This window comes from Festucalex cinctus, chromosome 20 (genome assembly GCF_051991245.1).
Source record: "Festucalex cinctus isolate MCC-2025b chromosome 20, RoL_Fcin_1.0, whole genome shotgun sequence".
Taxonomy (NCBI): domain Eukaryota; kingdom Metazoa; phylum Chordata; class Actinopteri; order Syngnathiformes; family Syngnathidae; genus Festucalex; species Festucalex cinctus.
In genome coordinates this window covers 12570550-12596250 of record NC_135430.1, presented here as the reverse complement: position 1 = coordinate 12596250, position 25701 = coordinate 12570550, and the positions used below count along the sequence as shown (strand labels likewise).

At 37.9% G+C, this 25701-nt stretch overlaps 1 protein-coding gene across 1 annotated transcript in view; it reads left to right on the top strand.

Moving 5' to 3' along the window:
* ptprn2 (protein tyrosine phosphatase receptor type N2) overlaps window positions 1–25303 on the top strand; it is a 128251-nt gene extending 102948 nt beyond the window's left edge. Inside the window, exons 14-22 of the mRNA XM_077509083.1 lie at window positions 4192–4339; window positions 5761–5834; window positions 8510–8587; window positions 12255–12374; window positions 12450–12616; window positions 15614–15661; window positions 18384–18454; window positions 21364–21437; window positions 23242–25303. Of these exons, the coding sequence (XP_077365209.1) occupies window positions 4192–4339; window positions 5761–5834; window positions 8510–8587; window positions 12255–12374; window positions 12450–12616; window positions 15614–15661; window positions 18384–18454; window positions 21364–21437; window positions 23242–23313 (852 nt within the window). The 3' untranslated portion in view covers window positions 23314–25303. The remainder of the gene's footprint in view (window positions 1–4191; window positions 4340–5760; window positions 5835–8509; window positions 8588–12254; window positions 12375–12449; window positions 12617–15613; window positions 15662–18383; window positions 18455–21363; window positions 21438–23241) is intronic.
* The last annotated feature ends 398 nt before the right edge of the window (window positions 25304–25701 follow it).

The window sequence follows — 25701 nt, the reverse complement described above, 5'->3', positions numbered from 1 at the left end:
TCTCCCGTCAAACCATGTGTGTGATTGCCTTCTTATCGCTCATCTCGGGCCTATATTTGCCCCTCTCATCTCATCTCTCCGTGGCTCTCTCGCTATTTGGCGCGGCGCGGTGAGTGGAGAAGGGTGATGAATACGCAGTGTTCCAAAGCTCACACACTCACACTGCAAAAAAAAAAAAAAAAAAAAAAAAAGGGAAGTCTTGTGTAACTTCCAAAGTGAAATTGGAAGCTTCTGTGTGCTGAGTCATCAGCTCCTTGTTTATTTGGAGCTGCTTTGACACACCTTTTGCTTTTCTGCATACAGTCCCGGACCCAATAGCCAAAATGGCTCCCACTTGAATCCCTCCCCTCATTGTATGTCAAGATGAATCCATTCCATGATGTAGCAAAAATCTGCATTTCATAGACACCCAAAAAGGTTTGTAATTGCTTATAGATGCCATAAGATGGTGGCAAAGCACTGATTTTACTATTAGACAGGTCTATGGCCTGACTAAATGAAGCTCCTCCCCTCAGTTCAACATAATTGTTTGACACCAGATGGAGCCACCAGCAATATTTTTATATTTGACATGGCTTTGGCCTTGGCAGGAAAAATAAATAAATACATTTTTTTAACTGTAAACACCACATTTCTTCTGTATATATATATATATATATATATATATATATATATATATATATATATATATATATATATATATATATAAAGAAACTGGTTTATACATTTCAATTACTGTGAGTACTGTAGTATATTTTGAATGTATGCCGTTAAGGGGCGTGGCCTAGTGAGCGATGTCAGGAGCTGCAGTTGGATTTTCTCATTGCTCGTGTTCTCATTTGTTCTCATTTGTGGCTCTTTTTGCCTACATAAAACGGCATTACACCACCTTAATTGCTTCGTTTTCGTTTTCACATCTTTGCAACTACAGGATATGTGTATGTTCACATGTTTTCAATGTGTTTAAAATTGTATTTTAATTAGTTCAAATGTTTGTTTGTTTGTTTTTTTATGTCATCTCTCTATACTATGGATTTTCACCGGGTGGGTCGTGAATGTAATGCAGCAGGACCCTTCGTGCTCAGTTCAGGACCATGGACAGCACCTCACAAGCCACATGCAAAAAGACTTCTCTGTCCTTGCTTGTAAATGGTTCGGCTAGCCTGTGGGATCCATGCATTTATTCATAATACCGCCCTCGGCATGACTGCCATATGCTCATACCTCTGAGCTGTTTAAATTCATTGTAGAGATTAATTAAGACAGCGGTCAAACAGTTACAATTTTAATATCCAATATATCACAGGGGTGGGCAAAGATTAGCTACGACTTCAGCTTGAATGTAAATAAGCTACTCTAGTTTTCTAACAGCCAGATGTTTGTCTGTTGACAAGTAGCAGAATGGTTAAAAAAAAAAAACTGGGGCAAAACAACATACAATGAACATTAAATGAAAAAAAAAAGGTTGTAAATAGAAGACAAAAGTAAGTGGAGCTCTTGTAACAGGTTGTCAACTCAAAGGCGCCATTAACCAATCATGCAATATAGCGTGTTGTATTAAAAGAACAGAACACAAGCTGTACTTTTCCCACGTGTGGTTTATCACATCATAAATCCCCCCCCCCCCCCCCCCCCCCTTTTACAGACTGTTCGTTTTAATTTGACAGTAATGTGTTACCTGTTGTTTGTCGTCCGCCTTCATCCCGATTTCACCCAGCAGCCTCGGCCGCTGAGCAGACTGCTTATGGGATTAGACATTGTTTCCCTGACACCCGGGCCTCCCCCATCCCAAGTCTCTGATTGGCACACGTAATCCTTCCCACATTCGTTAAACCTTCGCTAGCCTGTCTGCGGAATAAGCCACGGTCCGCCGCCTCCCGCCGCCTTGATAAGGGCGCCGCTGGCTGTTAAAGGCAAAAATATGAATGTAGAAGGCAATCAATTCAGGATGTCGTTTGAATGGAATGTGATGCACTTGGGAGCCGATGTGGTGCTGGAGAGAGGATACAACATGACAGGTGACAGGCAGTGATGGAATAAGGACTCTTTACTTTTCTAAAAGTACTTTACGACTCAGGTAGTCAGAAAGAATAATCAGAATTGGTGAAAGACTTGGATAGTCAGGAACAAATACTAACTAGGAAGGAACAATATTCAACTACAGGAAACATTGTACAGCCTAAAACTCTTGTTTTTTTTCGAACAAACTTAGCTCATCATCTCACAAAAATCATGCCCAAATATGTACATTACAAAATGAAGCTACAGTCATTGCTTTCTGTAGGTGTAAAACGCAGGATGTATAGGATTGAGACATTCAATAATCTCTTTCTAATCTCGTTAGCAAAAATGAGGCTGATGTTGAAATACTTCCTGTTTTCTCTTCTTTCAAATGTACACAGTGTTAACATGATCGTTTGCCAGCACCTAGTGGCCGAAAGTGGAATTGTATCCCAAAATAAAGTCAAGTCAACTTTATAGACTTAGACTTAGACTTAGACTTAGACTTAGACTTGACTTTATTGATCCCTTTGGGATAGCTCCCTCTGGGAAATTTACATGTCCAGCAGCAATGAGAACAGATAATAAAATAAAAAATAATTCAATCACTCAATAAATAAGGTTATTACACCAGAGATTGAATTAATAATAACAATGATAATAATAATAATAATAATAATAATAATAATAATAATAATAATAATAATAATAATAATAAAATGAAAAATAAGAATTCAATCAATTAATAAATAAGGTTATTACACCGGAGATTGAATTAAATAAATTAAAGTACAGTAAAGTGCTATATTTGTGAAGTGAAGTGCATGCTACACCCTCCTCCCCCCCAGTGAGGAGTTGTACAAAACAAGAACAAAATTGAGCCATAACCTGACCCCCCCACCAACACCACCCCTCAAAAAAATCTGTGAATTAACAGGACTGTGAACCCGTGTCCCGCAATGAAGTGGAATTTACTGTAGTCAGGAACAAGACCGTCTGAAACTCAGGAACAATGATCAGATCGCCCAAAACAATACTCTGGTAGTCCGTGACAATGCTTAAGTAGGATTGTCCGCAACAATACCTCTTCTTCTCTTACCACTGTTGTTCTTTCAAACAAAAAGTGTTCCAAAACACACACACACACAATTGGTTTTCTTCAACACATACAAAGACCGGGAAAATATGGATTATTTTCCTGCGTGAAGTGAAAAGCTCCCGGCAACAGCAGAGAACAATTAGATTTTAGGAGACTGCCATTAAAGGTGGAGGTGGAACACACTGTGCTGTCTCATTATGTCCCTGCATTAATCATGAGCGCCTGATTTCAGGACCTCGGTGACACTTTAGCTTGCATATCTAACAATAAACTTTGATTCCCATCATTAGTTCCATTTGTAAGCGTCTTAAGGACTTGCCTAATATCCTGTTGGAGACGTGAATTCATTAGCCATCAAAGGGCAATTATCCATTGTGTGCTGGACAGGCCTATTTGCGATTATCATCTATGCGGCATTTGTGTTTTTTACTCGGCAAAGATGTGCTTTTAGCGTTTGACAGACAGCGCAGACTGTAACAATGAAGCCGCTCAGCCTACCTACGCCACCTTTAATATGGGATAAACCCAGCGCGTGTGTGGGTATCACTTTCATTGTATTAGCCAGCTGATCCCTGACATCAGTTTATGAGTCTGTAATCTTCCGTCCCGCACAATAGCGGACTAAACCATTTAACCCCCATTGGGAGGGGAGCCATGATACAGGACAGAAATGGAGGAATATGGCGCCTGTTTAAAAAAAAAAAAAAAAAAAAAATCTCGCCTTGCCAGCCATATCCTATAAGCTTCCTAAGACTTGCCCTGATTTGGGAGGATACACACACAAACACACACACAGCAACCCCCTTCTCTTTTGCCATCTTTGTCTCTCGAGCGAATTCAATTTTGTCCTCTGCGAGCGACGGCTTAAACGCAGACAATCTTATCAGTGGTAGTGCAAGCAGAAAAGGGCGACACTGAAACACCCCTCAAGTATTTCCACAGCTGACAAACCTCTCAGGAGTCTTAATTGTGTCTCCGCCCACCTTCCAAAGTAAAAAAAAATAAATTAGCTTTCCCCCACCAGCCACCTAACAACAGCCTGGGTAACTTTCAGTGTCGTGGTGTGAAATGGAAATCTTGTTTTCCCTCAGTCGTACATGGAGGACCACTTGAAGAACAAGAACCGTCTGGAGCGCGAATGGGAGGCCCTATGCTCGTACCAGGCAGAACCCGGCACCTGCAGCGTGGCCCAGAGCGAGCAGAGCACCAGGAAGAACCGCTCAGACGCCGTGCTAGCATGTAAGTGGGAAAGGCCGGCTCTCATTTACAAAACCTTGCTCATTTGCTCACCTTTCAAGAAGAATGTCTTCAGGTTCAGGGAATCAGGTCGTCAAGAACAAGGCTAAGGAAGTCTCAAGCAATTCTTTGGTAGGCAGGAATCCAGGATGTCTGTAGCAATACTCAGGCGGTCAGGACAATCCTTTGGTAGTCAGCAATGATATCCAGGTAGTCAGGAACAATACTGTTGTAGTCAGCAACATTACGCTCTTAAAACTGCTGGACATTGAATGAAAAAGCTTAACCAGCACTGGGTCCAAATAGGGCCGACAATGCTGGATTGATGACTTGGTCCAGCACGTTGGGTCAAATTTTTGATCCGACAAGGGGTACAAACTGCCCATATTGATGAGTTAAAGCTACCAAGAGTGGGGTGACCAGTTTTCAGTTACAATTTTCAGGTAGTCCTGAACAATAACCAAGATATCTGGAACAATACTTCGGTAGCCAGGAACAATACTCAGATCATCAGGAACAATACTTGGGTAGTCAGGAGCAATAATCAGGTAGTCTGGAACATTCTCCAAGTAATCGGAACACTGCCCACGTAGGCAGGAACAATCGTCAGAAACAATGCTCAGGGACTCAGAAACCCAAGTAGTCGGGAATAATAATCTGTTGGTCAAGAACCATGTTCCTGGGTAGTCAGTGATGATACCCAGATTGTCAGGAACAATACCCAGGGTAGCAAAAACAATACTTACCCTATGAGTTCGTCAGTAACAATACTCAGTCAGGAACCATACCTGTAGTCTAGAACAGGAACTTTATAGTCAGGAACAAGACCTAGGTAGGTCAAGACTTAGATTACCTGGTCCTGAAGCAAATCTCCTGTAACGGCAAAAGTGAAAATAAAATCCGAAATCTGCACTATGAATGTGTTCATCTCAATCCCTACCCGAGCAGTAGCCAAGGGTGGCTATTTTCTCTTACTGCGTCGTGTTCCCAAATGTTCACGTCACACATTGCCATGCTCCGCTGGGGGAATTAGTTGGCGCCAAGTGGCAGTTGGCTTGTTTTTTGAGTAACCGTCAATCAATCAAGACACAAACACCCACTCTTGACTGCGTATAACACTTGAACGTCTGAGATTAGAAGCTTGGCTGTCACTCAAGGCGACGTGTTAAAAAGGAACACCGAGTGTGCGTTCACAAGCACTAGATTTTCATGGAGATTTAAAGGACTTGAGGGACCTTCTCTTATTGGAGGTGGAGAGATTCCGGACTTGCGCATGATGAAAGGGTGATGAAAGCGCTCTTCTCCCCCACGCAGCCTCTTTCGGTTTCATTTTGCTACCGAGCCACGCGCTATTCGCGTTGTTTTTTTCACATGGGATGGCAGGGAGGGACAATACGCTAATGAATTATGCATCTTTGTTACAGATGATCATTCCAGGATCACCTTGAAAGCGGAGAATAACCACTGCGGCTCCGATTACATCAATGCCAGTCCAATCGTGAGTATTGTTCAGTCACTGTTTTTTTTTTTTTTTTGACTTGTATCTGCCGTTTCTGTGTTTGGTTTTTGTCATCAATTTAAGTGTTTTGATCTTTTTTTTTTTCCTCCAAGCTAGGATCCTCGTGGATCCATCAGTGCTTTGAGATAACCTTTTTTTTCATCTATACAAAACAAGCTGACAAAAGATACCTATCTTTTTTTCTTTTTTTTTTTTTTTACAAGCAAATACATCTACAAATATATCCAAAAGTATGTGGGAAAGGGCTAAGGCTATTTTTTTTTTTTTTTTTTAAGTACTCCCACCACCACATGTTGTCAGTTGTGATTTCCCCTGGGGCTACTACAAAGGGACTCCATCAAAAGCAACAGGAAGCTATGCATTTCAAATACAGTACCCGGAATTTTCCGAGCAGATAGACGAGGGAGCCGCACTAAAAGCTTAATACTCTCAAACAAACAATCCGCGCTTTTACATGCTCCATTTTCTCTGATGGCATATTCACACGTCGTTTTTTTTTTAAGGTTGCGCGTAACAACCAATAACATTTTGGGGGTTAAACGAGCAAGGGGTTGGCGAGTGGGCGAGGAAGTGGCAGGACACAGGAGGGGTGGGCGGATGAAAGGAGGGTAATTACACCACAATAGGGACCCCCGGCTGTGTCGAGCAAAACTGATAATTATGTCTGTCAATGTGGCTTCTTCCTCTTCATTAGCTGCGAGGCAGCGGCGTCCGACCAAAAAATAATGGGCTCTTTTCTTTCCCGGGGAGTTCATGGAAGCTAATAAGCTAACGTAGTGATCTACAGTTTTGCTCAGTGCGCCTTCTTGTCAAACATCAGAAACACATGGACTTTAGCAGATGCAGTTGGATGGACTTGGTTCTTCAATACTCGTTCTTAACCGATGGAATTTGGTTGTCATGAATGAGAGCCAAGTCTGGAGTAATGCTCAGGTAGCAAGTAGTCAGAAATGATGCTTAGGTCTGACAGTCAGAATAGTTCTGGACAAATAATCAGAGGGAGTCCAAGACAATACTCAGGTAGGTATTCCACAACAATACCCACCACTCGGGTAGCCACCAACAATACTAGAATAATCTGGAACAACACCCAGATTGCCAGGAGGAATACTTGGGAAGCCAGCAACAAAACTTGAATAGTCCAGAAATATACTTCGGGAGTCATGAGCTGAACTGTACCGAGGTAGCAGCAGTGTTTATCATCCATGCCAAAGCTATTTTTAGGGCAACTGTCGGACGCCAGATTGCCACTAAAAAAGGGCAAGTGCTATCACGTACCTCAAAAAAGGAGAAAATAGTGCCTCGGTTTTTTAGTCTCGGGAAAGAAGTGGAAGTAGTTGGCGGTGCTCACTTTTTGTTGACTCGCTAAAGTGCTCCAGGGTCCTTGCTCACCAAAGGACACGCCTCCTCCGCTCCGGTGCGCACAAAAGCACGAATGAGCAGCAATCATTCCAAAAAAACTCTACGTGGTGAAATGCTCGCGAAGGAAGCGTTCCAGTTTGCCTTTTCGGTTTTGGTGAGAACGCAGCATAAGAGGGGGGGCACAGTATGGGTTGGGAAAACAAAAATGCTCCCCAAGTTGTCAGGAACAATACTTGGGCACTCTGGAACAACAAAGAACAATACCCCAGTAGTCAGGAACAACTGTTTTGGGTAGCTAACATAACAGAGCATCAATGAGCCTGCGTCAAGTATTTAGCATGTGAGGTGTCTTTGTGATATAAACTCAAGGCGCTAGGCTAAAGTGGCGAACATGCAAAAGACATTTTGTGTCAGCCGCTTTACCTCCAAACCAAAAGAGAACGACATCCTCTGCCCGCGCCGTCATAATCGCCTCGTAACAACGGCAGAGAGGAGGACGGCCCAAACGCAGGACCGCTCTTTCATGTTTGCCTTTTAGTATTCAAGCGGCGGCGGCGGCAGCGCGTCTGTGTCCTTGAGATTGGCGAAACGAAACGCCGGCGCTCGCGTTCGCCTTTCATTTCAACGGGGGGAGGTTTTTTTTTCTCTCTCCCCCAATTCCTCCTCTAGCAAAAACCATGTGAGGAATCTTAACCAGGAAGCATGAAAAAAAAAATGTTTTGCTGAAGTACAACAGTGTTCTAGTGATCTCCTTCTTGCATGCGTGTGATGTTTAAGGAACTGTACATCATTGGAAAGGCGAGATTTGTTTCATTTGTATAGACACCACATTAGGTACAGCTGCCTCTATGGAGATAAGACTTTATTGATCCCTCGCTGGGGAATTGAACAGGCTACAGCAGTCTAATAGATGGCGAAAGCAAAGCTAATGAACAAGTGTTGGTAAGAAAAATGGGGAAAAATACTTTTACAAATGACGTGATAATAAATACAAATTGTCTTGCCTTTAGCAACATCCCCTAAAAATGAGTTAGCAGCACCGCGTGAGCACTTCAAGGTCTTTGAGGCTTCCACACAATTACTTTCGAGCTCAGTCTACAAAGCAGGTGACGTGTTCAAATATAAATCCCATCGGCGGACAGGAAGGAGACGCCGAACGCCTCAGCGAACGTAAAGGGAGGACGTGACAGTCTCCGTCCAGATGGAGGATTTAAGCCCACGTCCGACCCGCGCGTTTCCATCCGTCATCCGGCGTTCGAACACGGCGTGACTCTGCCTTCTCTCCCTCCCAGATGGACCACGACCCCCGCAACCCCACTTACATCGCCTCGCAGGGCCCGCTTCCCTCCACCGTGGCCGACTTCTGGCAGGTGAGAGTCGCCCGCCGCCGCTGCCATCACTCAAACTGATTTGTTTCTTCAGCCGTGAGGTTTTCGGAATAATCGCAGTGGAGACGCGCGCAGTGGGGAGAAAGGGGGGGGAATAGAAAAGAAACATCTGGGTTACACGTTCTTTGCTTTGTGATGGGAGCGCTCGACGGGAGATCAGCAAGCCCCACTTTGCGCCTCTCGTGTATTATTCCTGCTAAAAATATTTACTCAAGTATATTTTTAACAAGCAAGATGCTTAAAACATTCTTAGTGCTCTTCTCAAACTGACATTTCCTCAAACAGTAAGGGGTCCCGTGGCCCCATTTCCATTTAAGACAAATAAAAGTTGTTTTCTTACCCACTTAGAAAAAAGTCAGAAAGAGTATAATGATCTCAGTTCATAGACACAATTGTTCTGGGGATGTATGACCTAACTTTTGGGCATTTAAACTGTTGCTAACCAAATCAGTAGCACATACTGAGACGCGTAAACAACCTCTTAGATAAACAAGCTTCCTGCACAATCTTACCTTACAAGGTGACCAAAACTTTGACCATGAACAATTGTTACACAAACATAAACTACTAACCCTATTTGCTAACCAAAACAGCAGCACCTATGAAGCCAAAAATGAAATAAAGTTGCTTGTCGTACTGAATGTTACGTTGAGACTTCACAACGTTGTTTGCATCCATCTTCTCCGAACCAAAACAGCAGCACTTAATGATTTTTTGTAATTAATTTATTTTTTTTTTTTATTGTGAGCAAATTGTATTATGTGTGTCTTTTTTAAATTAGGAAAATGGCACTCTATAATATTAAACTTAATTGAATGGAATGCAAAGTATTAAAAGGTTTGTGCATCTCAAATCATGCATTGCACTTTCTGGCTTGCGCAATGACAAATAAAATAGTCATCCAGTTGCAAACAATGAAGAGTTTCACAACTACTGTAAATGAAACGTGCCCGGGAATATTGTTGTATTGTCTATGTGTGTTTGTGTTCAAATATGCATTGCTTAAAGTGTTATCCACTTATACACTCCCACATAGATGCAATTTCAAAGCCTCTCTTTGGCTTTTTGCATTGTCTGTTAGCATTAAGCTAAGTGGATTGAAGGCAAAGCTGTGTGGTTGCTTTTTAGACATAGACAATATTTATTTGTTTAGTGTTCAGATTCAACTGGTAGTGGTGTTAAACAGCTTCAATTTGTGGTGCATTTGCTGATTTTTGTGCAGATTTTTTTGTCCAATATACTACTACTTGTACTCCTTCGCCAAACGGGCATGTAGTCGACTTGTAAAGCAGCACGAGCGTAGTACTTCCAGCCAGACAATACATCACTACACACAGTCATATATTATTTATCCTCTGCGTAGAACGACTAACATTAGTGCCATACTGATGAGCTGAGGGAAGCTTGAGAAGTCTCAATGAAGAACTATTATGATTGGCTTGCATGCAGGCAAGACTTGCTGGAAATCTATTGACATTCATAATAACCCCTCAATGAGCAGTATGTATGTCTTATGCTGCCCCCAGGTGGACAAGGCAGACACACCAGCTGCAATGTGGCAAGCTGTTTCTGACGAAACGGCTAATGATTTGGGAGTCTTGTACTCACAATAACGGCGCTGATGTATTCCCATCCCTTTCCCGGAGCGCCATTAATCACCCGGAGCACAAGCCGTTGTTAAACACGGCCCGCCGCTGGCGTGGAGGTGCGCGCTAAATGATGCATGCTGGCCAAACGGCGTCCCCGCGTGTTCATAAGACGCCCACTCTAGTAATTAGCGAGACCATCGCCTCCGTAGTCGCGTGACGGGCGCGCGGAGCGGCCGGCCCCTTTCGCCACGGCGCGTCAAAGTTTTCTCAAGTTGGGACTTCCTGGGAAAAAAAAAAAAAAAAAAAGGCTTTTCATGGCCGACAATAGGCTCGCAGTTAATTAACAACACAATAGCTCGCTAGCTTTTAACTGCAAAGTGCATCCTAATTGTGTGGGAAGCTTTTTTTTTTTCCCTCTTTCTCTATTCAAATGTGTCGAGTGCCTCCAATGAAACGCTGATAATTGTTTTGTATTTGTTTGTTGGTGTTGCTGCCAGGTGAATAGACGCACATCAATCTATTATCGCGCCAAAAAGAGTCGCTCAGCCACAAACCCGACGCTGCGTCATTTCCAGTTAAGTAGGCAAGCTGGGAAAAAAAGTGGAAACTTGAACTTGGACTTGCACCACTGATTAGTTGTAAAATTATGGAAATGATTGTAACACCTGGCATTTATAGTTCAGTTTTTTTTTTGTTAGTTTACTGTATTGAATGTAAACAGATTGAATTGACCAGAATTTAACCTTAAATAGAAAAGCTACACGTTTGTTGCACATGTCGCAGTTTACAATGCAATTTGTCACCCTCTCTTTAATGGTAAGATTTGGGCTGCCGTTTTGCGGTTGTCCACCAGATGGCTCCACTCTTTCCTATTCAAAGCATGAAGCAAAACCTTACATTGTTTTCTGCAAGTGTGAGTCACGATTGATTTGGGAAGCAGTCCACATTCGTGTTCGTGCAAACAAATCCAATTAAAATTGCCAGAAGAATAAATAATATTTGATGTATATAGATTTTTTTATTTTTTTTACTATTGACATTAGAAAAAACATTTCAATGTTTTTTGTTAGACCTAAATGAATGCAATATACAATACATGTGATTATTTAAATTCAGACAACTGGTTTTCAATTTAAATTTGATATATTTGTCCACCAGGTGGCACAACCTTTTCCCATTCAAAGCATGCAGCAAAACGTCAAACATTGTGCTCTTTTATACAAGTGTCTCACTACTGAACTGAGATGTTTGTTGCTGTTAATTTGGAAAATGGTTGAATCTCAAGTCAAAATTTTTCAGAATAAACTAATTCAATTCTAAAATTTTGTTATAATTATTCTGTCACTTTTTTATGTTCTCAAGTGTCCACAGCCATATATATATTTTTTTTTTTTTACATTTTTTTTTTACATTCCACATTTTTTTACTTGAATTTTCCACAAAAAAAATCCATTAAAATGAATGGATTATTTGAACAAATCTAACATTTCTAATCTGATTCAATCCACTCAACTTCAACATGTACAACACTCGAAGTAATGAACTTTTCATCATTTCCATGAGAAAATTCCATAAACTGATCAAGTAACTCTATCCCATAATTCAGCTTTTGTTTATGGCTACATTTCAATTCATTCTACACAGCATCTTCGGTAGTTTCAAAATCTGACTGTAGAAAATGTTTACAGCAATTTGGGGGAAATTTGAGGGTGGATATTCGGGCCTCTTAATGTATGATTTTTCTCGTCTTGAAAAATTCTGTCACCCACTAGATATGAAAAGGAAAACATCTCTTGAAGTGGCACACACTGTACATATTTGATAAACGTACTGAAGGCTCATAAAATGTTGAGTTTTCCTTCCCATTTGCCTTAATGGCTGCTGTGGGCTTGTGCGTTTCTCCCGAGCGCACATTACATTTTCCTGCAACGGTGACGGTTTATTCATGCCTGCTGGACCCGGATTAAGAAATCCATTTCATCCTCGTGCGCCGCCGCCAAGAATGCGCGATATTCCGCCGCTTGTCAGCCCTGAACGATTGCGTCTCCCGCCGTGCGCAGATGGTGTGGGAGAGCGGCTGCGTGGTCGTCGTCATGCTCACCCCCATCTCGGAGAACGGCGTCAAGCAGTGTCACCACTACTGGCCGGATGAGGGCTCTGACGTCTACCACTTCTACGAGGTACGGATAGTCTGCGAATCTCTTTTGTACCGGATTGAGTTAATGTTGTCGTCGTGTTTGGTGGTGTGAATGCAGGTCAATCTGGTGTCCGAGCACATCTGGTGCGAGGACTTCCTGGTCCGGAGCTTCTACCTGAAGAACCTGCACACCAATGAGACGCGCACCGTCACGCAGTTCCACTTCCTGTCCTGGATGGACCGCGGAGTCCCCAACACGGCGCGCACCCTCTTGGACTTCCGCAGGTACAGCAGAGCGCCGACCCCCGACCCCTCAGCTCGTTCACTCCCCACCTTCCTTTTTCCCCTGTTTGGTGGCTCTAACAAGGTTTCTCTCCTTTCCCTCAGGGTTATAATAGTTTGGGGGTTTTCATTATTGTTTGTTTTTATTTTGTTTTATTTTGTTTTGTTTTGTTTTATTTTATATCTGTAATTTATTTATTTATTTTTTTAGTATATTATTTTATTTAGTTTTGACAGTTTTAATTAGTTTTTAGAGCACATTTGTTGATTTTATTTTTTTTTCAAGCAATTTCTCAATTTTTGTATTAGTTTTAGATTTTTTTTTAACTATATATGGAATACATGTTAATGTTAGACAAAAATAAAAAAATACAATTCTCTATAATTACAGTTATAGTTTTTTTTTTTTTTATATATATAATATATATATATAATTTATTTATTTCTTTTTTATTATATTTTATTTTATTTTGACAGTTTTAATTTTTAGAGCACATTTGTTGGTTTTAATTTTTCTCAAACAATTTCTTAATTTTAGTATTAGTTTTAGATTTTTTTTTAACTGTATATGGAATACATGTTAATGTTAGACAAAAATAAAAAGTACAATTCTCTATAATTATAGTTATAGTTGGTATTATAAACATGCAATATATTTTTAAGAATTTTCTTTTCATTTTATTCCATTAATGGAAATGTTTTTTTCAATTTGTGTTTTCTTTATTGGATTCCTTTTGGTTAACTATAATAACCTTGCTGTCCCCGCACCACCTCCTTGCCCTCACCTCCCTCCAGCACATGTGATGCAGCAAATTAACAGCCCCGCACTGCCTGGCTTGGCTTGGGAAGAAAACAGCTCATTCAAAGAGCCAATTAAAGGCGAGCCGCCTGACTAAAAAGAGGGAGAGAGTGCTCGGGGTTTGTTAGCGAGGGGATCGCCTCGCCCCGACTCCTCCGGGAAACCACGGAGGGACAACAAATGAGAATAGATGCATCTGATTTGGGGATGGAAATCTGTCCCCCCCCGCCTTCTGTGCTTGTTAATGCAAAGTGAGGGGATGGCGTCCTCTTTGGTGCTTTTTTCCCTTCCAATTAGCTCGTACTGTATGTATTAGAGCGCAGTTTTTTTTGTGTGTGTGCGTGTACGCGGCAGGGTGTCAATTTTTTTGAGGTTTCGGCCGTGTTTTGCGGTTGCCAGTGTCATTTTTGTGATGTTGCAGCTAGTAATATGAGCCCAGTTGCATAGTCACAAAAGTGATCATTGGAAACTGTGTCTCCTCAGCCAGGCCTGTGCACAACCTGACTCTCTCTCTTTCTCTCTCTCGCTCGCTCGCTCGCTCGCTCTCCCACCTCTCCTTGCTCTCTCGACCCTCTCGCTTTTGCATGGGAAGTTTGGGCCATCTTTGCTGCACTTTTTGGCACGGATCTAACATGTATGACATTGCCCCCACTGAATATACTGTGTGAACTGGATTTTTGTATTTAAAACGGGATTTTTAAAAGACGTGAAAACATGTCGCTGGCATTCAATGAGTTGAGGAAAAGTACGATAGAAAATGGATGGAATCTATGATGTCATGATTGTTTTTCATTCATTTAGATGATTTTGAGAATGTTTTACAGAATAACTAACTACTACATGACCTAGCTCGATGAATTTAGATCTTTTTTTTTAAAGTTTATTTATTTATGTATTTAAAAGGTTTGAGGGAAGCAACAAAATATCCACATCCTGCATTTTTTTCCAGTAGAAAGAGCTCTCTTAAAATCTTGTAAAAATAAATAAATAAATAAATAAAAATTATAAGAACTCATTTTGTGTATTTTTTCACAAAAATATTTTCCAAAATTGGAATATTATTGAGGCGCTATGTTTGTCTTGGATATCATTCCATATCCGCCAGAAATTATTTGGCCCACTTAGGTTGAAGTCTGCCATCTTGTAGATATTGGTGATATTACAAAGTAAAACCACAGGATATTTTTTTTTCTTTTTTTCTTTGTTCAACATTTTTTTATATATATTTTGGAATTTTCCCACTTTTTTTCAGAATAAGTTTTGATTTTTGATTTTTTTTATTTTTGCCTTTGTTAAAAATAAATAAAATAAGAACAATCGTTTTTTTCCCTTTATTCTTTTTTTTATTATTTTTATTTTTATTTTTATTTTTATTTTTTTTAATTAATCAAAGGTCCACTCAGATTCTGGTAATAAATGTAAATGCAATTAATCTGTTCCAGCGCCAAAACTAAGTTGTACTATTTTTTTTGTATTTTTGTTTATTAATTATCAGTGTGTGGGTAAAAATAAATATAATGCAATATAAAAGTGAAACATTTTTTTTAACTATTTATTATTCATTAACTTTAACTAATGATTGGAAAAAATAGGACTATTACCTGTAGTAGTGGTACATTATTTCTATCATGAAATGTTTCACAATGTGTGCAGTGAATCTTTATCACAAGTTTCAAATTCAAAATCATTTCTTTTCCATGATGTTCAAATTTATTGAGATGCTGTAGCTGTCATTTGAATAATATTAACCAACAAATGAATCATGCACCTCATTAGCATTTCATAGTTTTATCATTATGATGTTCACGTTTTGTTTTTTGTTTTTTTGTTTTATAAGCGTATTTTGTTTTTTGTTTTTTTCAAAGCCACTTGCTGCGTCTGACAGCGGGGTGCAGAAAAAGCTTGTCCGGCGCTCATAATTGGTCGGCGTAAATACGTGGGAGTTGCGTAATCACAACATCCCGCCGCCGCCTGTCGCAGTAATGCACTCCGAAATGACGCTCCATTCACTGGAATGCTTCCAATCCAGTTAAAGCGATTGATTGGCGGGCGAGGGCGCCAGTGGCTCACTTGATTATTGCCATATTTATTTCGTCCAGGCGCACCACATGTAATTGGTGGCATTCATCTTTATTTTGCCAACATGATCCGGACACACAATAACGTGCTCTCCTTTTTTTCTTTGTCTTCTTTTATTCCAGAAAGGTTAACAAGTGCTACCGGGGTCGATCTTGCCCGATTATTGTTCACTGCAGGCAAGTATTGCAACCTGATGATTGTCAAGATGATGATGCTGATTGGCAACCAAAGTGGGGGTGCGCATGTTTTCAAACGTAACATCATGCTACAAACACATTAAATGGTGTATATGAAAATATTTCTCAATTCGGAACCCTCCAATTGTCAAGTATAAGCTTACCATTTTTGGTCATTCGGCTAAGCTTCAAATCAAAATGGCCGACTTATTATTCAATGTCCGATAAGGCTGAACAATTTTGAAATAAATATAATTACTTACTTGCTCACCTAAATAGAAAAATCTCGTCTTAGTGGCTCGCATTTGGCAATTGAAGCTCATTAAAACTGTAAGAGTACATGTTAAAGCACGCCATCATAATGGTTGATTTTGTTATAAATCTTTAAATAATAATAATAAATGTAAATAAATTTTCAAATTCAAATTTACTGTAGTAAAAAAAAAAAAAAAGGAAATGACATTTCTTGATTATATTAAACGTCTTTTTTTTTACTAGCTAAAAAGGAAAGAGTATGCATTAAAGCACTCCATGATGATGGTTGTTTTTAACAAGATGTTCAAGTTGCTGTTATCCATCGTACCCAAAAAGTTTTCGACTTCGTTTCTAGCTCAAAACTGTCTCGAATATTTGAATATTCATTTCGAACTTCCTCATTCCTGTTGAAAACCTCGACAGCTCACCGAATTTGAAACAGTCTACATTAAAGCTCATAAAATTATGATTAGTTTTACAACAAAATTGAAAAAAGTGGAATAACACTTTTTTTTATTATTAATATGTCAAACCAGTTATTTAGTTGTATTTCTGAAAAAAGTTTTAAGTGGCTTGAAATTTCTAAACCCATGGATAGCTCACGGAATTGGAAAGCGTCCGCATTAAAGCCATGCATTTATTAAGCACTGTACAGACCATGAACAGCTTTGATTTACTGTTTTTTCTTATTATTTTTTAGGGAGATATTGACGTCGCTATGCAAGGCTTAAAAAAAAAAAAAAAAAGTTTGGCTTAAGGCCGCTTTGTGGTAAACACCCAATAACCCGCCTGAGCACTTTTAACAGGCGCACCCTGTCAAGTCATGCGTGCGGCGAGCGCGGATTAATGAAGGCGCCGCGCGCCTCCCCAGCGTTTGTTTGGCCCGCGCCTTCATCGGAGAGATGCGAGCCTTGTTTGCAATTAACATGCAGCGCCACTGAATGGCCGGCGGGCACAAAGGGAGGCTTTTCAACACGCCATCCCTAGAGTAATGGAGAGACAGAGGGAAAAAAAAAAGCGAAGCCCTTCAAAAAACAAAAAAAAAACAAAAAAATGTTCTTCAAACCGCTGCTGGTCTCTCAACCTTCTCCTGTGCTCTCGAGGTGCGTGATTTTAAAAGCCTTTGTCCTCTGGTGGGCTCTCAGAAGACCCCCCAACTCCCTCAACATTGCTTGCCCAGACCACACATGAGTCAATCACATGCATTGCATCATCCAATTGTCACATGGCCAGGTCGATTTTATTTGCACTTTTTTAAAAAAAACTTTTTGCTTAATTTTTAATAGTTTTAGTATATGTTTTGATTTTTTTTTTAATATATGGAATATTTTTTGGGTGCAAGACCAAACTATTACCACTGCTGAATTCAAATATACGTTGTGCTTAAAAAATAAAAATAACCCAAAAAATAAAAAACATTGTTTTTATTGTTCTGTTTCATTGTTAGTGTAAACACTGTGAATCTTAAATGTATAGCATGGGGGAAAAAAGCAAAAAAAAATTGAGAAAAAAAATATTTATCTTTGACGCTTTATGAGAGTAAATTTAACACAGATTAAAATATGTGATTTTTTTTTTTAAATATTATAATATTGCATAATATAACGAGAATAAATGTGTAGGACGATAAGCGACAATCTCCATTTTGAGATTTAAAAAACAGCATAAATTAATTTGCCTAAAAAATTAAATGGTCCAAAAACTAAGTAGTCTTAATATTTTGAGGAAAAATAATTTTGAAGATAAATTTTGAATTGATTTTCCTTTTCTAGCCCAATATTGGTTCATAAAACCATGAATCGATTATATAAATATCTATTTTTTCCCATAAATTCTTAAGAAAATAGAATTTTATTTTTTTTTTGTATCTTAATGTTTCCTTGAAATTTACTATTCACGTGAATTTTAAAGTATTTTCTTAAATTTATGAAATTATTGCAGGTTAAGACAATTCAGAATATTTTAAGTTTATATTTAAAATGATTAAATTAGAATTATGAATATATTGTCATCTTATCCTTGCTGATGTCAATGTTTGTGTAACATTTAACTGATTGTAACACGTGTTACTTTCGTTAATAAACAAAATCATTTAACCAGTTACTACATGCACAAAATTTACTTTGTAATTTAATATTTGTGGAGTTGTTATCAGGTACTTGACATTTAAGAAGAATTAATGTTCTATAATTAATCCATATCGGATTGCACTGAAGTAAATCGAATTGAATCGGGGAAAAATTGCATTGAAATCAAATCGATTGAGGAAATTAGAATCGATACACAGTCCTAATTTTGATGACAATGGAGTCTTAGCGTGATTACTGTTTTATGTTTTGTGCTTTATTTAATAAAGTTGCAAACCTAAGAAAAAAATTTGTATTTTTTTTTTCTATCATTTGCTATCTGTGATATTTGTCCTGTCTTATGATCTGTGTCTTCTTTTTCTGTCTGTGTCAACCTGCAGTGATGGCGCTGGCAGGAGTGGGACTTACATTCTGATTGACATGGTCCTCAATAGGATGGCAAAAGGTAAAGGCTCCCTCTGCTTGCGTTGCCCTGGCAACGCTCTGCTTTTCTATCGAGGGTCTTGGTGTGATGCGTTGGAGGGTGACGGGGGTGCGGCTTGAATTGGGGGAACAAAGGCCCCCGCGCAAATGAGAAATCGTGGGGGGGGGGGCCTATATGAACATTAGTAATTTAGCAGTCATTTATGCTGCTGTCACGCCATATCGACCTGCATGACGATTGCCACATGAATTTAGCTGGCACATGCATGCCAATGAAACGCAATTCATTTACAGTTTGCCATCAATGTTTCATACAAGCATGTGTTCATTTGATTAGTTTTTTTTTTCTTTTATCTTTCTGCAGCTGCATTATTATTGTCTTAGAGTGAACCGTTTGCCGAGTCCTACCGTGAAAAGCAAAATTCATAAATGAGCTCAGATGCAACATGATGGCAGAAAAAGCACGTTTAGCAAGAGAGGATCATAAAGCATCAACACAGTAACATCAATCAAAAAGTATGATGGATAAAGTTATATTAATACAAGAAAAAAAATGAAAAAAATGTGTGATGATGATTTAAAGAATACATTTGTAATATTACAGGTGGAAAAAGTTTTAATTTTTGGAAAGTAAAGTCTTAAATTATTTGCATAATAAATTCATATTTTTATATTAAAAACTACGAGGAAACAAAGTCTTGAGAAGTGCTAATTCACAAATATAAATTCATAAGATGTTTCCGCAGTGTTTGTCACACTTTCAGCTGCCGAAGAAACTCATAAACTACAAGTCTGATGTTTTGTTATTGTTTTTTGTAACTGAATGTATATAAAACATTTTTTAATGAGAATAAAGTCAGAAATTCCTGACAAAAACTTGGGCAATAATAACTAAAGCTGTTTGTTTTTTTAAACACATTGTTTCAATACTGGGCAGACAAAATTATAAGAGAATAAGGGAACGGATTTGTAATATTGGGCAGATGTCTTTTTTATGAAAATACAGGCCAGAATAAAGTCTGTGTAGTCATAAAATTTGCAAATTCCAAAAAAAAAAAAGCTGGAATAAAGTGAGCTTTTTTTCCCCCACTAGAATAAATTTCAAATATCACAACAAGTAAACTTGGAATATTGTGTGGAGTTTTTTTGTTTTGTTTTTGTTTTGTTTTTTTGTGAAATGTTTACATTTTGCAAGAAATCCCAATTTTACAAGAGTACATTCATAATATGAACAATTTTATATATATATATATAAAAACTTTGATATTGTGTGAATAATTCAAGCATTTTTAGAGCAAACTTAATATGTTTAAAAATACAGTGATTATAATGTTACGCAAACAAAATTATTTCGTGAGAATCAAATTTATCTGTTAATCCTTTCCAACACCGATTTAAAAACTTTTGTTAAATTAATTTAATAGTAAAAACAAAAAATAGCACTCTACACTATTGTACTATGTAAATAACAGCATTAAAAAAATAACATTTAAATCAAATTATAATATGAAGCAGTTTGTAAATTATGATTTTATGCATTTATTATGTAGCTGCTTCTGGTGTGCCTACCTCGACCACCAGGCGGCAGTATGACAAACACATACTGATGATCACAACTGCCCAGTAAGCTGCAGACATAATAGTTGAAAAGGCAGCGTGTAAAATTGTTGGAAATTCAAAATGGATTTTACGTCCATTGTGGATGATTTCGTGCCCCCAAAGGTCAGCCTGTGTCAATTAGAAGAGCCCCTCCGTAGCTTGGCCTGCCCTCTGGCCTTTGACCTTTCAACTTTGCCCTTTCCTCAACTCAAAATGGCCGCTCTTTAGAAGAAGTTCTTGAGTGACAAATGCCCCCAGTTGTCCAGTGGCGATGAAAGCCACTCGCCGCGCTTTTTTTTAACCTTTTGTTTCCTGAGCCGTGCCCCCCAACAAATCCCCCCCTCCAACGTCTGCTGTGTAGAAAATGGACATAATCTGGCCCTCGAAAGCTTTTCTTTGGCTTCTCGTTTACTCTGGAATTCGGCCTTCCACTCTTACACATCAAAGGTTGTTTGGAGCACGCAACTACTTTTTCCTCTATTTAAAAAACATAAATAAAATAAAATAGAATTTACTTTTGCTCTAAAAATATAAGTTGTAATTTTATTTTAATGAGAATTAAGTCATAGGAATGAGTATCAATTTCTATTATGAGAAAATTAATTTAATTCCGCAAGAAGTGATTAAGAATTTTATGACCAAAAAAAAAGGGAAAAAATGTCAGTTTCATGAGGGAATTTTTTTTTTCTTTTTACACAAATAACTTTTAACTAATTTTTTAAGGGATAAATTAGAGAAAAGTTGTAATAATAAGAACAAAATTATAATCAGAAATTAACATAATTCTTTCCAGAATCATTTGTCATAATTTTATGACAAAAAAGTTTACATTTTCTAAGAAATATATTTGTAGTATTCATAATATTACAAGAAAAAATAGCAGTTGAAAAAAAAACTTTGAGAATAAATGATAAAAGCCATAATTTAATGAGAAAATACTGATAATAAATAATGAACAGTTTTTGTTACAGTTAAATGGCCCTTGTGCCGCTCCATCTGTTACACCCACATTGTCCTCCTGGGGGCAGTAGAAGACACACAGATGTGATGAGTAAATAAACATCATCATGAAGTCCTCCATAGGAGATGATGTCATCAGTCTCGTACTTGTTCCTCGAGAGCATCGTGGCCCCTTTCACACAACCTCCTCTCGCATATTTGATCAAGACGCGCGAGCGAGTCTGCGGGCCGCCGTCCAAGCCTTCCCAGGGATGAATGTATTCATTTGCAATGGGCCTTCTAAAGGGGGTAGAAAAGACGAGATGGACAGATGTGAGCTGGATTAGCCTGATTGCTTTCAACTGCCGCCAATGTTGTGCGTGCGTGTTGCAGGTGCTAAGGAGATTGATATTGCCGCTACCCTGGAGCACTTGAGAGACCAGAGAGCCGGCATGGTCCACACAAAGGTAAGAAGAACACAACCCCCCCCCCCCCCCCCCCCCCCCCCCCCCCCCCCCCACCACCACCACCACCACCCCCCCGCTGCCTTTGAGCTCGAGAGGTTTTGAGGGAGGGGTGAGCGAGATGAAAAGATAACACGTCGCTTTTGTTTGTGAAGTCCTCCAACATCAAGAAAGTTTGATTGGATGCCAGCCATTTTATTTTTTATTTTTTGGAACACCAACAGTCCAAATATTCACTCTTGTGAGAGAGTGCCAACAAATAATCACTCATAAAAGTTGCCGTTATTACTTTCACCAGAGGAAGATGTTACAACAAAAAGTTGTAATGTTGACAAAAATAGTCTGAAAGTCTGATTTTGTGAGAAAAAAAATCATCCTAAAATGTATTTATTTATTTATTTATTTATTGTATTTCTTTATTTTTTTACCCCAAAAATTCTTCAAGAAATAAAATAAACTTATAAACTTATTTCACCAACACATTTCGGAGAAAAAAAACAAAAAACAAAAAATAAAAAAAACAACAACGAAAAAACAAACAAAAAAAATAACATTTTTTATTTAAAAATTTGTAAAAATCGAAAAAAAAATCTGCAAATGTGCAAATCAGCGGGGTTGACTAAAGTTTTAGTTTTTGATGATAAAAAAAATGTTTCAAAAAAATAGTTGGATTAAAAAGAGGAAAGTTGTTTACCTTTAGTAAAATAAATGTCAGAATTTTACAAGAATATAGGCAGAATGTTAGAATAATTTTTTATTCTAACAAAAAAAATGTAATATTACTAGAATAAAGTTGTAATGTTATTAGAGTACATTTCTAATTTTATAAGAATAAATTTGTAATTTTCACAATCATCAAGTATCATAATATAATGAGAAAAAAATATATACAATTTTATGGAAATTGATTCATAAATACAGTGGGAGAAGTTGCTACAATAAATTCATCATTTTCTAAGAATAAAGTTGCAATTTTCTGTTTTTAAAAACATACTCTTATTAAAGCTATTAGAAAAACAATAATTTTATGAGAATAAATGTGGTATCTTTTGTTTGTTTTAATCATTTTTAGCCAATTATTAGGATTCCTTAAAATAAAATTCAGCCCTTGTCGCTAGTTCAACATGAAATTTGGCCGGCATGTCTAACATGAGGTGACCCACAAAAAAAAAATTCTCAAGCCGCCTTATCAGAAAAGACACAGGAAGTCCTCCATTTTGGTCTGAAACAGCGTTTCAGCAACTCATTTCCAGCACCTGAAGCAAATTTGAATTTGCAACATGAAATTTGCTCCATTTTGTCCGATAGCTACCAAATAGGACTCCCGTCGACTTATCACATAGGGGGCCGCAAAACTGCCGGCCCCTCCCAACGGAGCTTCGAAGCCCAAAAATCCAAGCGGAGCTGGACGGATTCATATTTCTGACATCACACGACTTCCAAAATAGAAAAAGCTGATCGGCCACCGGCGGCTCCCGCCTGTCCATCGATCGCGTTTGTTTCCCTTCAGGCCTCGCTCTGTGTTGACACATCTTAAGGCCTCCGCACTCCTACGCGCCTCCTTTTTTTTTTTTTTTTTTTTTGTTGCCCCTGAGCCTGGGGAGAAGAGTGCAAAAACAGCAGCAGCAGCTCTGTGGGGGGAAACATCAATCACGCTGTTGCTTTGCTCTGGAGGGGGAAAAAAAACAAAAGCCAAACAAAAGTCAAGCTGGCCTCACCTGTATGAAAATAAAATAAAAAATACTTTCATACTCATACTTGTGAGTACTTTTTGTCACAAATGTTGCCGCCTCTTTTTGTCCCGCAGGAGCAGTTTGAGTTTGCGCTGACGGCCGTGGCCGAGGAGGTGAACGCCATCCTCAAAGCGATGCCTCAGTGAACCTCGTCTTCTTCATTTTCTTCCTCAAGCTCTCTAATCCATCTACTTATGTGTATAAATATTATATATTCACTTACTTTCAGTGTGTCAAGCAGCTCTTCCAGTGGCCAAAAGTTGCGTTCAGGTACGACAAATTGGTCCGGGCTCGAAGCTGATTGGATGCCTGAAGTGAGGAGTTGATAAATCGTCCAATGAAAAGCATGTCTTCTTTTGGGAGAGTTCTCCAAACTCCGAAACAAGAACAACAAGAAAGGTATTTTTTTTTAAAGACTCAAAGACTTAATATTGGGAGATTATTTTTATTTGTTATATATAATTTATTAAATATTATTTATTTCATGAAGATAAAGTATAGTGTAAAAAAATGGGAATTTTAAAAGCATATATTTTTCTTTATTCTTATTTTATTTCTCTTTTATATGTAGTTTTACTATTTTATTAAGAACATTATTTTTAATTTTATTTGAAATAATTATTTTTTATACTTAAGTAATAATATTATGAGAAGATTTTTTTACTAGAATAAAAAGGAGATTTCTTTTGCCATAAAAAAAAAATAGTTATTTATATATTGGAAAAAAATAGAAGTTTACAAGAATAAAATTATATTTTTGTCTTACAATTTCATTCTTGTTTATTTTTCTATGTTTATTTTTATTTTACTTTAATTTAAAAAAAAAACATTTAAAGAATGAATAATGTGACTAAATAATAGCAATAATATTATAGCAGATAAAATAAATACTGAAAAATGTATTATGGCAAAGCAAATAAATATTGAAAAATGTATTTTTATAAGAATAAAGTTATTTAATTCATTTTCTTGCGGGGGGAAAAAATCCCTATTTGGCAATATAGACTCAATTGGACTCAACATTATTAATAAATGTATAATATTTGAGTAATTTTTCAATTTTACAGAAAAAAATATTTTGGATTGTCATTAATTTTAGAAACAAATCAAATCCAGAAAACATGCTTTTCATCTGTGATGTACAGACGTACCTGAACGCACCCTTCTCGTGCCACTGGCCAGCTTTGACATCACATAGTGTGAAGAGTTCCACAGATGTAAAAAAAAAATAATAATAATAATTTTAAAAATGAAGCATATATACATACATATACATTTCTAAGAGTATGTACAGTTGACTGTATGTATTGTAATATTGTACAAATGATTCAAATGACATGAATGATGTTTTGGAACAATTTAAAGCAAAGTAACCAGAGGGGGAAAAAATGAAAATTAAGTCATAATTGCGAGAACAATGTCATGAAATACGAGAATAAAAGTCTAATTTACTGTAACGCTTTTATTTTATGAGAATAAAGTTGTATTATTACAGAAAAACATGGAATTTTACCCTTAGTTACAATTGCAAGAATAAAATCCAAATTTGCAAGAATTGACTCATAATAGTGCAATAAAAGTTTGCAATTATGAGAATAAAATCTGAATATAATTCATAATACAACACAACGTTGTTGTTAATAATTTGGTCATATTACGAGCGTAATTGTACACAAACATACAGATAATGATTGTTGTTAAAATTATGTATAATATAGCTATGCTAAATATATTACTGCTTTATTCCCAGAACTACATTTTTTCCTTGTAACTTTTTCAACTAATTTTCTTCTTTTCGGTGCTGCCCTATAACTCGTTGCCAACCATACACGTAAATATCGACGTGCTAAAAAGTCCACTCACAATGCTACGACATCGCTCGTTGACACCACACGACCACCGCTAATAATAACAATAACTAGAAGTAGTGTCTTGTTCTCTTACTATCGCTAGGAAGTGTTCCATCTATTTATCGAGCGCGTGTACGAGCATCGTGGTTGTTTGTATTTATGTATCGCGGATACATTGTGATAATGTTGTGCAACATGAAAATAGTATGATTTCCTCTACTGGAGTGATTCGATGAGAACATTTTTGTGTCTCCACGGTAACCTTCATTGATAATAAAGATCTTAAAAAAAAAGAAAACTGTCTTGTATTTTTGCTAATCACACACTTTGTGAAAAACGTTGTGAAATTACAGGAAAAAAATCAGCAGCAAAAAAAATTGTGAGTATTTTTTGTTGTTAGCATTACTCGTGACACAAAAGGCTTCGATCGTTAGCTTTGACTTTACGTTACAAAAGATTAACTCCCCGAAGTTTAGTGATGGGGCGATCCCCGAGTGTTGTTTGTTTGGAAAAGTGCCTGGAATGCTTTCCAGGAAAGAAAAAAAGGCCCAGCGTGTGCGTCTTGTCGGCTGGTGAAAGGCGAGCAGATCGGTGCGACCGAGCCTTCATGTCGCTCCAAGGCCTCAGCGGCTTTGATCGGCTCCACAAACAAAATGCGCTTTTTAAGTCGGCTAAGTCGCCTGA